General features: G+C 32.3%; 1 protein-coding gene across 1 annotated transcript; it reads right to left on the bottom strand.

The window, feature by feature from the left end:
- Positions 1–701: 701 nt before the first annotated feature.
- LOC130453207 (odorant receptor 9a-like) lies at positions 702–15,937 on the bottom strand. The gene is made up of 7 exons (XM_056792831.1): positions 15,915–15,937; positions 11,623–11,987; positions 11,180–11,509; positions 9,462–9,567; positions 6,587–6,691; positions 4,100–4,252; positions 702–911 (listed from the first exon to the last, which is right to left on the bottom strand). The coding sequence occupies exons 1-7, from the start codon at positions 15,927–15,929 to the stop codon at positions 855–857; spliced, it is 1,131 nt and encodes a 376-aa protein (XP_056648809.1). The 5' UTR covers positions 15,930–15,937; the 3' UTR covers positions 702–854.
- Between the last annotated feature and the right edge of the window lie 236 nt (positions 15,938–16,173).

Raw genomic sequence — 16,173 nt, 5'->3', positions numbered from 1 at the left:
TTAATGAAGTGTTCAGCTCACCCTTTTTATTTTGGAAGTAATGAAACACAATGAAAATCATTTGTTGTTGTTTGTTCTTTATAAACTACACGCATTTTCCCACTTTTAAACACTCATCTCTCGCTCCGCTTCTGATTGATAATTGGCATCAACAATATAAGTATGGGAAGAGGTACGATGAATTTCAGAATCCTGCGTATCATCTTCCTAGTTTGTGCGTTCAATAGTAGTACATTGTTCAATCTGAATATCGCCAACGGTTCCAGAAACTGAATTTAGTCTTTATTTTATAATTTTCTTCCCCTCGTATTGCGGAAGTACCTTCCGCTTTAGGCATAGAATATCGTTAGACAGAATGTGCTAGTGCTAGGTGATGTTATTAATTAAGTAGCATATATACATTTAGAGTTTCTATCCTTTATCTAATTTCGCCGTACACATTCGACTCATTCTCATCTACATCTAAAATTGTTTGGGTTTACAATGAAGGATCTGTTTCTAATTATTCAACCAATAAGTTCGATATGAAGCTTCTTACTATACCTCGTAACAAGATTCAATATCTGATATTTGCATATTTGCAGAAGTTTCAATATAAATTCTCATATTTATGAACAAAGTTTTTGGATTGTTTAACATCCAATACAAAACCAAAAATCACCATGAAATTTAAGAGCGATGCGAATTAAAAATGAACTTACACATGCTTTTATTTTTTATTTCATTGTCAAGCTAGTAATAATATTTGATTGACATTCTATCACAATAAAACTAATCAACTAAATGTTTATTGGTGTTTTCCTGGTCACTATATAAGGTTGTAGACTGTGTAAACTGCCACATAAATCATGAATCTATTGACTATATATGGTATTCAGTAAAGCCATATAAGAATACGAGGACTTCAAAACCTAAAAATCATTTGTGAATTCAATATCAAATTGTTTAACAACAAAATTCTTCGCATAAGAGCTCAACTCGATCTTTTCAACATTGGGCTCACGATCTCCGGTTTTTTATGTCTTGCCTATTTGCTACTAAATATAGTTTAGTACTTACCCCATAGGTATCCTTGTAGAGTATCTAATTTTGATATTTAAAATAAAATAAAATCAAATAGGATGGTATCATGATCGTCGAAATATAAAAATTTCACTCGATTTCCTATTTTGTATGTAGTAATAATTGGATTCAATTTATTTAGAATCTATTTTGAACTTGTTTGGTTAGGCTTAATAAATATGTTTACTACTAATGCATTTTTATATTTTTTTCGTGATGATCTGTTTTGATCTTAGATCTCTTTTCATAGAAAATCAGTTTAAAGTAACAGATAAAAAATTGGTTTTTTTTTATTATTGATAGCTCTTGCGTTTCTAAGCAGTGGTTTTTTAAGAGGTATAGGAATTGATTTTGAAAAAAAAAACACAAAAAATTTGAAAAAATTGATGAAATCTTTATTGGAATCGATAGAACGATCAGTATAATTCAATGTTTGAAGCTGATTTCATGCAAATGTTGGCCAAGACACATTTTCCCCAACATATCGGTCGGTATTTCACGAATAAATGCTTCAATATTGGCTTCCAGTGCCGTCAATCGTTTCTGGTTTATTCCTGTAGATATTAGGCTTAACATAGTCCTACAACAAATAGTCCAAATGCGTTAAATCACATGATCTAGGCGGCCAATTGACGGGCTCCAAACGTGAGATGAACTGTTTACCGAAAGCGGCTCTCAATTTGGCCATTGTTTCGTGCTCCGTGTGGCATGTGGCACCGTCTTGTTGAAACCACATGTCAGGCATGTCCAATTCTCCCATTTTTGGCAAAAAAATCGTTAATCATCACACGGTAGAGCTCGCCATTCACAGTGAAACTCCGGCCATCGTCGGTTTTGATGAAGTACGGCCCGATGATACCACCGGCCCATAATCCACACCAAACAATGACTTTTTCGGGATGCATTGGTAGCTCTTGCAATGCTTCTGGCTGGTCTTCACGCCAGATGCGGCAATTTTGCTTGTTGACGTATCCATTCAACCAGAAATGAGCTTCGTCACTGAATACAATTTTTCGATAAAAAAGTGAATCTCTCTCCAACTTTGCCAGCGCCTATTCACCAAATGTTAGACGTTGTGGGAAATCGTGTAGCTTCAGTTCAGTGTAGCCTATTCACCAGCCGTATCCGTAGTGGTGTAACAGACGCCAAATCGCTGCGAACAGCAGTGAATCGACATTTCACGGTCATCAGTAACACTGGCGGATACAGCCGCAATATTTTCTTCGCTCTTCACTGTACGTTAGCGTGTTAGTGGTTTAATGTTCAATAGTGTAAGCTGGGTACGAAATTTAGTCATGTGCTTCCGAATAGTTTCCTCAGTAGGCCGACCAAACTGCCCATTAAATTGGAAGAAGTGCGCGATACAATCTCTTATCCGAGCATGAATTTCGATAGTAAAATTCAATAATTTGCAAGCGTTGTTCGTTCGTAAGTCGATTCATGATTGAAGTATAGACCAAATTGAACAAGTTTCACAATAACACAAGACACGATTCACGCGTAATCTGTCAAAAACAGTGTTGTCAGAAAGATACCAGCAAAAAAATCATTCGTTATGTATGTGAATCATTTCTATGACTTCTCTATTTCCTTTATTTGATTCGGCTTAAAGAATTTTTGAATTTGTGAAATTGAATGTATAATTTTTTGATATTCCATGATTCGTTGACGCAGTTTCATATTTTTTATCGTGATAATAACCTACTGAACACACTGTTTACACTACCAATACACCAACATTCACAATTACACTGTCTGACGTGCGTTTCGATAACCAAGTTATCATCTTTAGAGACTAGGTAAACTAAAACCTATTGACTTACCTGTCTCATACTAAATTTTCCCATCAATAAACCTTTTCCCGCAAGAATTAACTTCTGCGGCAAAACCTCCTTGACCGTAATCTTCAAATTTATTCCTTGACTACTGAACTATAGAGTGGCCAGTAAGGAATTGAACCTTTATCCTTATTCAAACTGTTCTTAAATTCAGTAATTTCAATGCTTCCAAATGCATCCAACATTTTTTAACAATTTTACATTATTATTTGTCATGATTATGCCTGGCAGCGTCCATATTTTAAATGAGCTATGTGCTCTTCAAATCGGACATTAACGGATCTCTCGGTCTGCCCAATATACACGCACAATCCCCACAGCTAATTTCGTATATTGTTTTAATGTTTTGTTGGATTTATAAACCAATTTAAAACCTACTCTGTTAAATATTAAGCAAATTTCTCATGTTTTTAATTTTGTGTTTGGAAAAAAGTGGTTTCACATAGAGATTTCTTAAACCGTCATAGATTAGTTTAGTTAGTCAAGTTAATAGGTTTTAGTATAATTAGATAGATAATTTTAGACGATAACAGTTATCGAAACGCGCTTCAGACAGTGTAATTGTTAGTGTTGGCAGTGTGGTGGTGTGCTCAGTATCAATATCACCGGTTCTAGAAATTCCAACTTAGTGATAATAACCTTTTGATCTATTTTATAAATACTGAAGTGTATGCCCTATGTAAACAGCGTCACAATCGTTACAAGGTTCTTGATATATAATACTTCTGATTGTGGGCGTCTTAGATTTTGGTTTAGTGAAATATTTGGATAATGTATTATGTACTTTACGACTTATACTAATATTGTATTCATTGAAATAGCTCGATATTTGTTGGGAAAGTCCTTGTAAATGTAGCAAATAAGAATTTTTTAAGTCTAGTTTCTGTTTTGTTGTACTATCTACCTTTCATTGTCTTGAGTATGGATAAACAAACAGAAGCTAAACATAAAAACATAAAACAGTTTCCCTTATTATATGTACATCGACTTTCCGCAACGTAAAATTTTACGTTATTTTTAACTGATTTTCGGGCCAAAGAGACCTAATATCAAGACAAGACATCACGAAAAACATATAAAAAGGTATAAAAAATGAGAATAGTATTTTTATATAGGCTTCAGCTCAATGCTTTTCAACATTTGAATTTCTTTTATTTACATTATTAGATCTATTTTAACAAATAGACTAGTAGTATTACCTTAATAAATGTTTGTAACGTCAAATCGAATATATAAGAAGTCAAATATAAAGGTTTTATGGATCGTGTCATGATATTAAGTAGTATTTTTTGAATTCTAATATCACATTCATTCCATCTTGACATATAACAAGCCTGAGTGATTTCTTGACTCTGAAAATAGGAAAGATATATAGATATATATATTTCTACAACAATTTAGAAATAGGTATTTTCATATTAGAATACAAAGCTGTATCAGAAATGCATAAAAGAACTGAAGTTTTGAAAATGTGTATTACAACAAATGGATATTCATCCATAAATCGATTTCTAAAAAATAAGATATATTTATCTTATGGAATATTTTTCTTTTATATTAGGCACCAAAAAAATATAGAGATAATAAGAGGTCTGACATTTAATTAATGTTTAATTGTTTACATTCTAGAGCCGAATTATCGAGAAATATTCATTGCATATAAAGGGGTTTGTTAATAAGTGAAAAAGTTAATAAATAATCTGATGTCATCCCGAACACGTCGGGATAGACAAGTAAACGGCTTTGAAAAACATTATAATTATTATAATAATTCTCTTCTGCTCAGGCGACTTTTTCAGACGTTATAGTAAATCTGAAACCTCCGACAGCACTCTCGTTACAGTCTTCAATCGAGGACGTTTTTGATTTCAGGGAAGAGATAGAAGTCGCAAGGCGATAGATCCGGAAAAAAGGGTGGCTCTTGGATAACGGTATCGTACTGGACGCTGAAAACCGCATCACACCTAAGACACAGTGGCGAAGTACATTGCCGTAATGCAGGACCCACTTGTTAGCGATATGTGGGTTCAGTTTGTGCACTCTTTTTAGAAATCTACAGCGAATTTCACGATTCAATACTTGAATCGCAGTCTGTCTACATGTGAATGAACTCCTTATGGACGACTCCACGGATCTTAAAAAGCAGATGAACAATATTTTTACTTTAATTTCTTCATGCGAGCTTTTTTTAATCTTGGATCATCTTTTGACAGCCACTTTTGATTCTGGAGCTTTATTTCCAACTAATATCACTCGTAATGATGCGATAGAAAAGCGTGAGATCACTTTTTGTCTCCACATGACGTAAAAAAATTGATGAAATTAGAATAGTTTCCAAGAAGAAACAAAATTTGAATTAATGAGTTAAACATGTATTGAATCGGTAAAAAATCTCTGGTCTAACACGAAGAGTCATATCTTAATATTTTTTCTAAAAGAAACATTTTTCAAACGATAATTCTCAAATTTTTAATTAATTCTTTCTAATATGTCCACACAGATATAAAGTATATCAAAATGAATCATTATAATATAGATTTTTGTTTAGAAAAGCTTGATGGAAACTATTGAAGTAGAGACACTTTTTTAAAAAAGTACAAGAATGAAAAATCTTAAAATCTTAAAGAGAGAGAAAGAAAAGTACATAGAGACCATAATGTTAATAAACATATACTATTTAATAACTAACAAAAACAAAATATTTTTCTACGACCGTGCCTTTTAACCCACTTTCCCGCACGCATTTTAGTTTTGAAAGTGTCACTTTCCCGCACTAGTGCGGGAAAGTAAAATTATGCAAATTTTGATCTTATTAGATAGTTTTTTACTTCTGAGATTATAACTATTGTTACTACAGGTAAATAAATATTCACGAAATAGTCCATCAAATAAAATTTAAACCTTTTCTAGCTTTTTTATCATTTTTAATTTTTTAAAAATATAAAATAATACAGATATTTTTTATTTAACCATGTAATTGTTACTAAAACGTGAAAGTTGTTCAAAACGTCTTGGAAGTGACCGAATAAGTACAATCTTCTTCTAAATCAAACCACATTGAACCGAATCCGATGCAATAATATTAATGGATTCATCTGAAGAAGAACTTCCCGAGGCCATTTTGAAAGCTGCAAATGAAACTAATTTCGAGCTGTTACCTGCCAAATGACTTAAAACTGTTGCCGTCACCGCCATCGTCATCTTTATGCGACCTGCAACCGATGCCATCCTCATCGACGTCATCTACCTTCCAGTTGAAACCAAATTATTCCACTGGACCGGCAATTCTTACTAGTCTACAGAATACAACAAATTGTGCTTTCAATATTAATATTTATAATAATTAGTAGTTTTTAGTTACAGTTTTTTATATAGTTATGTTTGTTGGAATAAAATAATTTTTAAAAAATGGGTTGGTATACTTTTTGTATATACGGTCGTAGAAAAAATAATGTTCCTAACACATGCCTAAAGTGTCTTTCCCGCACTTGACCGCTTGGACAACTGCAGTTGCGTGCGGGAAAGTATCACTTTCCGCACTTGTTAGGAAAATAACTATTTCGGCCTTTGCAGGGTATATAAATACGAGTATAAACAAGGAGTAAAAATCATTCCAGGTAACAAGCAGAGATAGCTAATTTTATTCTGTTGGGGAGCATACAAACACCTAATTTTTACTTTCTCACCTTTCTGGTAAACTTTTCTCCAAACCAAGTGTAGCAGAATATTTGAAAAATCATAGACGAACCATATACCATGTGCTGTACAAAATTAAACCAATTCCTCTGAAACTAATATTTCGAATTAGTCAGTTTTCTAATCTATATTCATGTTGTGGATTGAAACAATGGGAATGGTCGATTTGAAAGTATCGCAGGTTGCTTGGATAGCTTAAAATGGGATTTCTGTCTATAACGATATAAACATTGTTGTTAGCGCAAAAGCGAAACTTAAATGTTTGATATAGTAGAAACGGTGGGGGTCTTCCATCACTATCTTCTTCTATCTATAGAAGTCAAGATTCATTGTCTTCTTTATAATAACCAACTACATGACATACTTAATAGTTTCTTTAGATTGACAGTAGTAATTTTATAAAGAAACAACAATAAAATTGACGTAACATGAATAACTGACCGTATTGAAAGTTGAAATTGACTTAAGCTTTGTTTACTTTTGTTTTTGCGAATTTTTATTTAATTTTACATCGCTAGGTACGAATATCATAGATAATAAAATTTCGATAATTTATGATACCAAAAATGCCGTAAGACGGAAATAATACAATGCTTATGTTACTACTTATTAGTGGTGTTTATAATTTTGTACAATTCGTAAATCTCTTTAGAATTTTCTAAACTGTGTCAAAAAAGTGCCTGACTATACTTGTAACGGTATAGAAACGAGCACAGGAGTTTGTTATAAATTTATTCAAGTATTTTGACATGAAAAAACACTGGCGGACCTTTTCAACCTATTTCATCTATTCAGGAGGCATTATACTAATGTGAACATCTATTTAAGGACATTTCTATTCAAAGAGTACATATAGAGTTATCTATACAGAGTGATTTTTTACCAGTTGCTTATAGTGAGGTATCTGAAATTTTTATAAAACTGGTAATTTAATATAACTTTGATGATGGTTCAAAGTCTTGCCATTTCATGGTTTTGCTTTCATGGAGTAATAATTTATACATACACTGATAGAACAAATTGGTAATAAAGTGTTTTTCAGTCGGTTAGGTATTGAAAATCGTGCGGCGAGAGAAAATCGAATTTAGTAGCTATACAGATTAGGTAGTTTCAAAGTTTCATTTTTTAGAGAAATATATCACTGCGGAAACCCTAAATAACGAACTAAAAAATAATTTTTCTTTATCGGTGTCATTGAAACATTTGGGATATAAATATAAAAAAGAAAATATAAAGAAAATCGTAAAAGTGTATTTTCAATACAAGTTATATTTGTAGATTAAACATGAATATACGTCAAAGGAAAAAAGCATATGTAAACCAGGACAGTTACGACATTACACATTTTATTATTGTTCACGCATGTCTATCAGAGGATTCGTAGAAAATGCCACTTTGGTGTTTGACTCTAAAGCTTCGTCGTAGATTACCACGATGAAATAAATGGTGCAATATTCACAAAGTGGATTGCGATACAGTTAATTCTTAATTAAAACATGAACTATTCAAACTAAAATTAGCCGAAAAGCAAATATATATGTCATTAGTGAATTGTTCCGAAAACATGGTCATGAAGCCTTAAGGCTACCACTCTACCAAAGCGAATTTAAAGTCATTGAACTTATTTGGGTCAACTATAATACTTATTATAATAAGTATATTGGTAGAGATGGATACGGCGATGAAAGGGTCTTGAGTATGTGAAAAGAGGCATTGGAAAATTGTATTGCAAAGATTTGGGATAATTGTGTTAGACATACTGAAGAAATAACTGAAGATTAGTTTACTGGAGAATGATGATAACTGCTGGTAAAGACAGCTCAGATTCCAAATCGGATGAAGTCTAAAGCAAGATTTTCTGCAACAATTCCACAGTATTGGTCAAATATTCTGCAATTAACGTTACAAGTCTAATTTTAATTTTGTTAAGAATACACCCACTTGATATACTGAATATTACGTTACATTTGTGAATATGAACCTACTAATAAAATAATTGAGTCATCCTGCAAAAAATCAGTCCTTCAGTAATAAACTAAGCTAATATTAATTTCGAATTCTGTAACTTATTTATCCAGTATATCGATATTTTTAACAAAAGATGTTGATGTTGACCATGTAAATTTCAGATTTCTTTTTCAATTACCAATTTGTAAGAGACCGATATTTGGAACATTAGTTATAACTAATATTTCTACTGAGTTGACAGAAATTATGATTTGATTCATATGAATATTGTTGCAGGAACACCTTCACCGCTTGTACTGTACGTATGGAATCAAGATAAGATAGGAAATCACTACTGTATTACATAAATGGCTTAAGCACTTATTTAGAATGAGCAACCAATTCCAAGAGCTTTCTCATTTCTCAATGCTATACCATAGCGTCCATAGCTCAAACATTCACTACCAATATGATGGATCAATTTCTCACAACTCAAAAAGAAAAAATTATTTTATTGGTATATGTTTTATTAGAATCTTCAATATCAAACTTTTTCAACTAAAAACGTAAGTGAAGAAATCGGAAAATATCTTAGCGAATCTTCATCATCAAATGGTTTCAGTTAGTTTGAGAATGGGTTATATTCATTCACATATAATTACCAATCAACAGCTTCTGTGTGAGTAGCGCCAATTTACTTTTCTTTTAACTTTTAGTCGATGCTCTAGCAAGAGTTCACTCGGTCTAAGTGAAGCTGACTCTTATCACTCTTTACCTAGAGTAAGTGAATTATTTTTACTTTGAGTTATAATTTTTGAAAATAAAAGTTGACTTTTTACAACAAAACGATTTTATTTTTCATAGGCAGGGTGAAGTCTCTCTAACAATTTCTTTTGTAACATATCTAAGCATAAGTACCGTAGTAGTAAATTGAAATCCCAATACGCATATGGTTATTATACTTCCAATACATTGTAGAAACATTAATCCGGCAAATACATTGTTTTGTACACAGAGAATGAATCTAAAACAATAATAACTATAAGATATTACGTGCTTAACAAATTACTTTAAGGCTCTACCTGATTCTACTTTTGGTTGTTAAATACAGTAGCCAAAAGTTACCATCTGACAGGCACTTTTAGTAGCGAGTGTTGTCGCTACGTGCATAGAAGAAATAAAAAATTATGGATTCTTATGTATAAAATTGAAGCCCTAGTTGTGAACACATGAAGATTCGAAAATATGATTCAAAGTTTTGTAACATGAATTATTTTGGATTTCTACTCGTAATATGAATCTCTCTGTATTTCGTCCCTTATTTTCCTAAAAATAGGTGTATGTTCATGTATGTATGTTCCATTAAGCATCCACCCCATGACATGGTCTACAGACGGATGCGAAACAAGACATTCTACCACTCGCACCCCTGTCATTCCGACAGGACTTTATAGTAAATTACGTCACGTTGTTCAGGGAGAGTTTCTTGTTTTGGAACGGTTAACTCTGGTTGTTTGGTAGTTGTAAAATGTGTGGGTTTTTGCTACCTTGATTGGAATATTTATAAACCTTCTTTGAAAAGAAAAGCTCTAATCCGAGTAGTCCTTCGCTAACTCTAGAGTTGTCTTCGATGTATAATTCGACACTCTCTCTACAAAATGGGGAGCTATTTGGTCGGAGGTGACCTCTTGTGGGTTGAATACAAGGATATTTTTTTGGTTTCAATTTATTCCCATTATATTGTTTACGTATGATTTTGTGTATTTTTTAATTTTGTACTAAAATAACCTAACTACCAGTTGTCTTCTAGGTCTCCCGAATTTTCTGTAGTCTTCTCGAATCCATTTATTAAGTTCGCTTAATTTATCGCTAGGATGTGTTTTCATTTTCTCGAATAACAATTCTGCTCTAGTGTTCAATGTATTCAATATTAGTGTGTACAGACACCAAACTTCGAAACCTAAGTTTAATGTCTTTATTCAGTTTGCTTTTTTTACCGATCAATCCACTGAGTCTTGGCCTCACTTTGTTCAGTGTTATCTTAACGTACTTGTTAAAAATAAGTCCTCACTCCATTCTCACGTCCAGGTATTTGGCATTGTTTGTCCAATGGATTTCTTTATTCGTTTGATGGCTTGTTCTCTTTTTCTAGGAAACTACTTGACTTTTCTAGATGTTTATCTTTATATTTTCATTTTTTAGACCATTTATCGATCTATCGATTTTCGTGAAGTTTTATGTGAATCGTAGCTCGTGTACGTAGTGACGTATACGTTTAAGTTATCCTTGATATGTAGATACAAAGCTCTTCTTCATCGATATCGGGGCCATTCCAAAATTGAGCCAATCCCCCAACGAAATTGATCCTACTTTCCAAACAAAAACACAACGTGAATATTTTTTTTTCTCAAGTTATCCAGACTAAACAAAGGGATCCATCGATTATAGACGACGTTGCCAAGACGTTAACTGACATAAATTTCAGCATGGGTTGATTGGATAAGTAATCAGTGTCGAAACAGTGGCATTTTGATTAGGGCAGAGCCTTTAAATTGAATATAAAATCAAAGATTTTATGCAATACTACCGTTTCTAATAGTCAAAATGTTAGATACATAGATAATGCAAATACTCACCTTAAAATCGTTTGATGACAAATAACATCCTCTTTCAATTCTTTAATTGTATCGTTTGTATTTTTTGATGGATCCAAATTTGTTAATTTGTACATCAAAATGTCTAATTCACAGCATGCTATATCAACTAAGACATAATATGTCGTATCAATGGCAATATTAGGGAAAGCATTAAAAATTAAAACGATTATTTGGAAAATAACTGTGGGAAAATAAAACTCCGGTTTTTGAAGATCGAATGGAAACCAACTAACGATGAATACTAGTCTCTGATTATGAAAAATGAGACAGGTGGCAAGCTGGAGTAACGTCAAAAATGTTATCAAAGTCCTTGAAAAAAAATTTTATTGAACAACAAGGTATATATAATTAAATATCAGAGTGAGCGTCTTCGCTAAGTAACAAGCAGGAGTCTACAAATTAATATTTGAAAATTATCATACCATTGTGGTAGATAGAACCGATCCCTGAAATATGCTTCATCAATAACATAACCAACTATACCATGTGGGATTTTTGATGTCTCGAAATTGGCCAAATAATTTTCTATGTCTTTCATATCTTTCGCAGCCATAAATAGACGAGATATCTTAGACAATACAGTTATCGTAATTGTCATAAAATGCAAGGCTTCCATAAAGTTCTCAATGTCGTTCACTACTAGAAGTATCATAATTAGAGCCAACTGTATAAAATTTATGGTAAAACACACGATGAATCGTAGATATTTCAATTGCATTTTCTCAAGTGGATATATTCCAAATATTTTTAGAATTCGCTTTTCTCTATTGAACGCTTTTAGATAACCCTAAAACATATTTTTGATAAATAATCTTTACCAAGTAGAAATTGCTCAGACCGTTGGAAGTATATATTGATCATACTACTCACTACTACTACACCGAGACTCAAAATAGATTTATTCAAGATATGGTCAGTTTAATCAGCACCTTTTTCAACCAGAAACAAAATTTAATATTGATAGCGACTTCAGTAGCAAACTGACAAGTTCTGACTGAAGTACTACTTGGAATGAAATTAAATAGTTGAAGTGCACCTTCTAAGTGCCGAATTTTTTTATCTCACCTATTACATTTTCCGTGATCTTTCATTTTGTCACATAAAAAAGAAAACATTGATTTAAATTTAAGTAATTCAGCAAGTAGTCTGGATTTCTAAAAAAAACCATTGTAGTTTGAAATTTGTTATTGAAATGATACAAATATTTCAATTGTCTCTAGAGTGATTCTAATAATGGAATTCGGAGAGCTCAATAATTGGTGATTGAATCCATAGGACATCTAAAACCATTTTTTCACTGGCAACTGTCGAATAATATTTAATAATATATTATGGAATTATGGAATAGGTCAACCCGTAGAATCTTAAAGCACATAGATTGAATCATTAATTCCTTCAGAAATTATAGAAGATTAGGGAAGTTTTTTAATATATTGCGGAATCGAACAACATTCGAACAGAAAAAATGTTCATGTTAATTAGTAAGGTCAATAGAGAGAGGAATTGTAGAAAAAAGCTTGAAATAAAGATAAAACAATTAAAATAAATCTTCAATATACAGAAAAAAAAAATATAGCCAAAATTGAACCAGCATGCCCGGAATTAAATATTATTATTAGAATAGAAGTCGTTTACAGAGTAGAAGATTGTGTCCAGTAAATATGCCCTCAAATTATTGCGAAATGCGAAAAAAGATGTTATTGATTTGATCTCAATTGGCAAGTGATTGTGATTTTTTTTGCATTGCAAAATATTGAGCCCTAAACTAATTCTGAACGTGGAGTAAGTAGGTAAAGGTCGTGCTCCGCGTTACTAAGTGGATAGCCGTGCAACATCCTTCCTCAAATTGGAGAAGCGTGCTTACGAATTAGGTAAACCTCTGAACTTTTGAATGTTCCGAAAAGAAACATCTGATTTAAACCATTTCTAAAGACATGCTATTGAGTATCTCGATTGTATATTTCCAATGAAATTTAAGTATTTTGAAATCAAATTAGTCAAGACCAAACCGATAAATGTTGAAACGCTAACAGGACGAATAAGAAATTAGTGTAAATTAATTTCGTCCTAAGTCATTCTCATTACGAATGATAAAAACAAAGTTTCATCGTGTTTAGGTTATTGTCAAATATCGACAACATCATGAGCATTTGTTTGATAGAAATAATTAAACACAATTAATTATTACTACTAGTTTTTAATCATTTTCATTTATCTAATTGTAATTGATAAGAGATAGAAAATTAATATCCAGCAGTTATGGAATATAGCCAATATTACAATGTTGCCATTTAACAAAATCAATGTGCTCGTATTCTCATTATTGTTGTATTTTTGTTAGAAATAAAATTTAATTTGCAGTCATGATTAGGCTTTTGCCCAAATTTTTCGCGCATAAAAATATCACGTGATTCCCACTCTCAATTGTCAATATTGAAATACACGTGGATCTGGATAATAAGTTGTTATGGACTAATATTTTGTTTCAATTAATGAATGTCTATACTAATATATTTTTCTTGTTTTCTAAAGTATGAGTTCGTCACGAATAAAGTGTAAAAACACAGACTTTGCCAAAGAGACTTATGTTGAATATTTTGGTTTCAAAATGGACAAATTAGGTAAACCGTGGGTTCCTAAAAAAGTTTGTGTTGAGTCTTTACGGCTATGAAAAAAGGAGAATCTTCTGGATTAGACTTTTGCATAGTAGATGTTAAAGGCTTTAATTGAAAACAAACGTGGCGATACCTAGACTTACAGTCTAAGACAGAGATGGGGAAATTACGGCCCGGGGGCCATCTCCGGCCCGCATATCGTTGAAATCCGGCCCGCGACCAGCAAACAAAAATTAAGTACAATTTTCTTTTTATCAGACATTACATTCTCATGAATTGGCAGTAAACGCAGTATATGTAGGGCATAAAACCTGTAAGTCCGACTGTCGTCGAACGCACTACCCATTTGAGCCAACTATTTTTGAACACCAGCAAATTGGAATTTTATAATCTCGGACACAATACTCAAATATAGTTTCCCACGCCCAGAAAATCTTGGCTATGTTTGGTACAAGCTGTTTGTGTGAACAGACGTTTTCAGTAATGACAAAATTGTGTTCGTAATAGGCTTTCCTATGACCTCCTTTTTTCATTGTTAAAAATTTCAGCATCACAAATTTTTCGGCTTTTCGAAGTCATGCAGAAACAAAAACAGTTCGACATGTCACATGTTCCCACAAAAACCAGACCCACACTTAGTATTTCAGAAACATTATGGCAATATTTTTATTTTAGTAAATAATGTAATGCCTCAACTTGACTCGCCATATATTTCGTTAGCAAAAATTGGCACGCGGAGAAAAAAATTTCCCCATCTCTGGTCTAAGAAATGTCCGGTTCTACACAGTGAAAGTCTCTCTCTACTCCAAAATTATTTTTTCAAAATGAACTCTGTGATTTAATACGTGATCTTAATTCATCAAAACAAGGATCAGAACTATAAGCCTCAAAATTGAGAGAAAAAAATTTATTGGCACTAACAGTAACACAGAATGCGAGAAAAAGAGTTAGAATTTTTTATAGAAATTCATTATTTTTTATCGCGAAGCTGCTTCTAGACATGGATTAAAAATAATACAAATCTACTGAATGGGGCCTTTCTATCGACAGCTGCAAAAGAAATTGTAAATGCGTCTTATTGCACAATGGAAATAAATTAACTTCAATTCCAATTGTCCATTCAACGAAACTCAAAGAAGAATATGAGATTGTAAAATCAGTTATAGAGAAAATTAAATACTCGGAGCATCAATGGCAAATCTGTGTAGATTTAAAAATGATTAATTTCTTACTCGGCCAACAAAGCGGACACCCAAAATAGCCTTGCTTTATTTGTAAGGGGGGCAGTAGAGAAAAGCAACTTCATTGGGAACAAGATGTTTGGCATGTAAGAAATTCTTGAACTCTCTTGAAGCCAATATAATAAGGAAGCCGCTGGTGACGAAATCATACACCATTACATATCAAGTTAGGTTTGCAGAAAATTTTCAAAATTGGTATGGAAAAATTGAAAGGTGGAATATTTGATGGTCCTCAATTAATGAAAGACTTTATCAAAGCTATGACTGTTCCGGAAAGTGAAGCTTGGAAAAGTTTTGTGTTGGTTGATCAAATTTCCTAGGTAATCATAAAGTAGCAAATTATTAAGAAATTGTGCAAAATATGATGACAAACTTTCAGACTCTGAGCAAATATGAGTATTATGTTACACTATCTCTGCAATCATCTAGATAAATTTCCGGATAATTTAGGAAATTACAGTGAGATACAGGAAGAGCGGTTCCACCAAGATCTAATAGTGAGGAAAGGAATCAGGGTTACATGATGGCAGATTACTGCTGGTCTTTGAAAAGACATTGTCCCCTGAAAAGTAATGAAAGAAAAGGTCACAAAAGCGTTTTATGGAAATATAAAGTATATTTTTAACATTTTTCTTCCTATTTACTTCCATATATCCTAATTTCTCAAAACATAACTGACCTTATAAGCATATCTGTTATTTTGATTCTCGTTTTTTTGATTTTTTTAATGAAATCATATCTAGGGCAACAAAAACACTTTAGACCAATGTAATCGACTAGTTCAAACATTAAAAAAAATAGTTTATTACAAATTACAAAATATGTGGTCACGTCAGGCAAGTCATAAAATAAACTTACCCGTGTTACTTCCATTTTGGAGCACTATCAAATGAAAATAAAATGCCATTCAGTTTATATAATAGATACATAATTTATTTTTCATGTAGTAATACAATCGCGATGTTAAGATTTAGAATAGAAAATTGTTATACACAAAAGCATTTCCAAAATAATATATATTGTACAACGTATTATTTCTCTCGGGGTATAATTTGTAAAGATTAAAAAGTGTATGTCTTATTTTTATGAATAAACCATTATTGAGAAATAAACGATT

Source organism: Diorhabda sublineata, chromosome 2 (assembly GCF_026230105.1).
Source record: "Diorhabda sublineata isolate icDioSubl1.1 chromosome 2, icDioSubl1.1, whole genome shotgun sequence".
NCBI classification, from domain to species: Eukaryota; Metazoa; Arthropoda; class Insecta; order Coleoptera; family Chrysomelidae; genus Diorhabda; species Diorhabda sublineata.
This window is presented reverse-complemented; position numbering and strand designations above follow the sequence as displayed.

What these genes read in the sequence shown, in the direction of transcription:
- LOC130453207 (XM_056792831.1), bottom strand. An exon ending in GATTTCAATTTACTACTACG is followed by an intron (nt 6,692 to 9,461) that starts GTACTTATGCTT and finishes TCGAAATATTAG; the next exon opens with TTTCAGAGGAATTGGTTTAA. An exon ending in GAGAAAAGTTTACCAGAAAG is followed by an intron (nt 4,253 to 6,586) that starts GTGAGAAAGTAA and finishes TCCTATTTTCAG; the next exon opens with AGTCAAGAAATCACTCAGGC.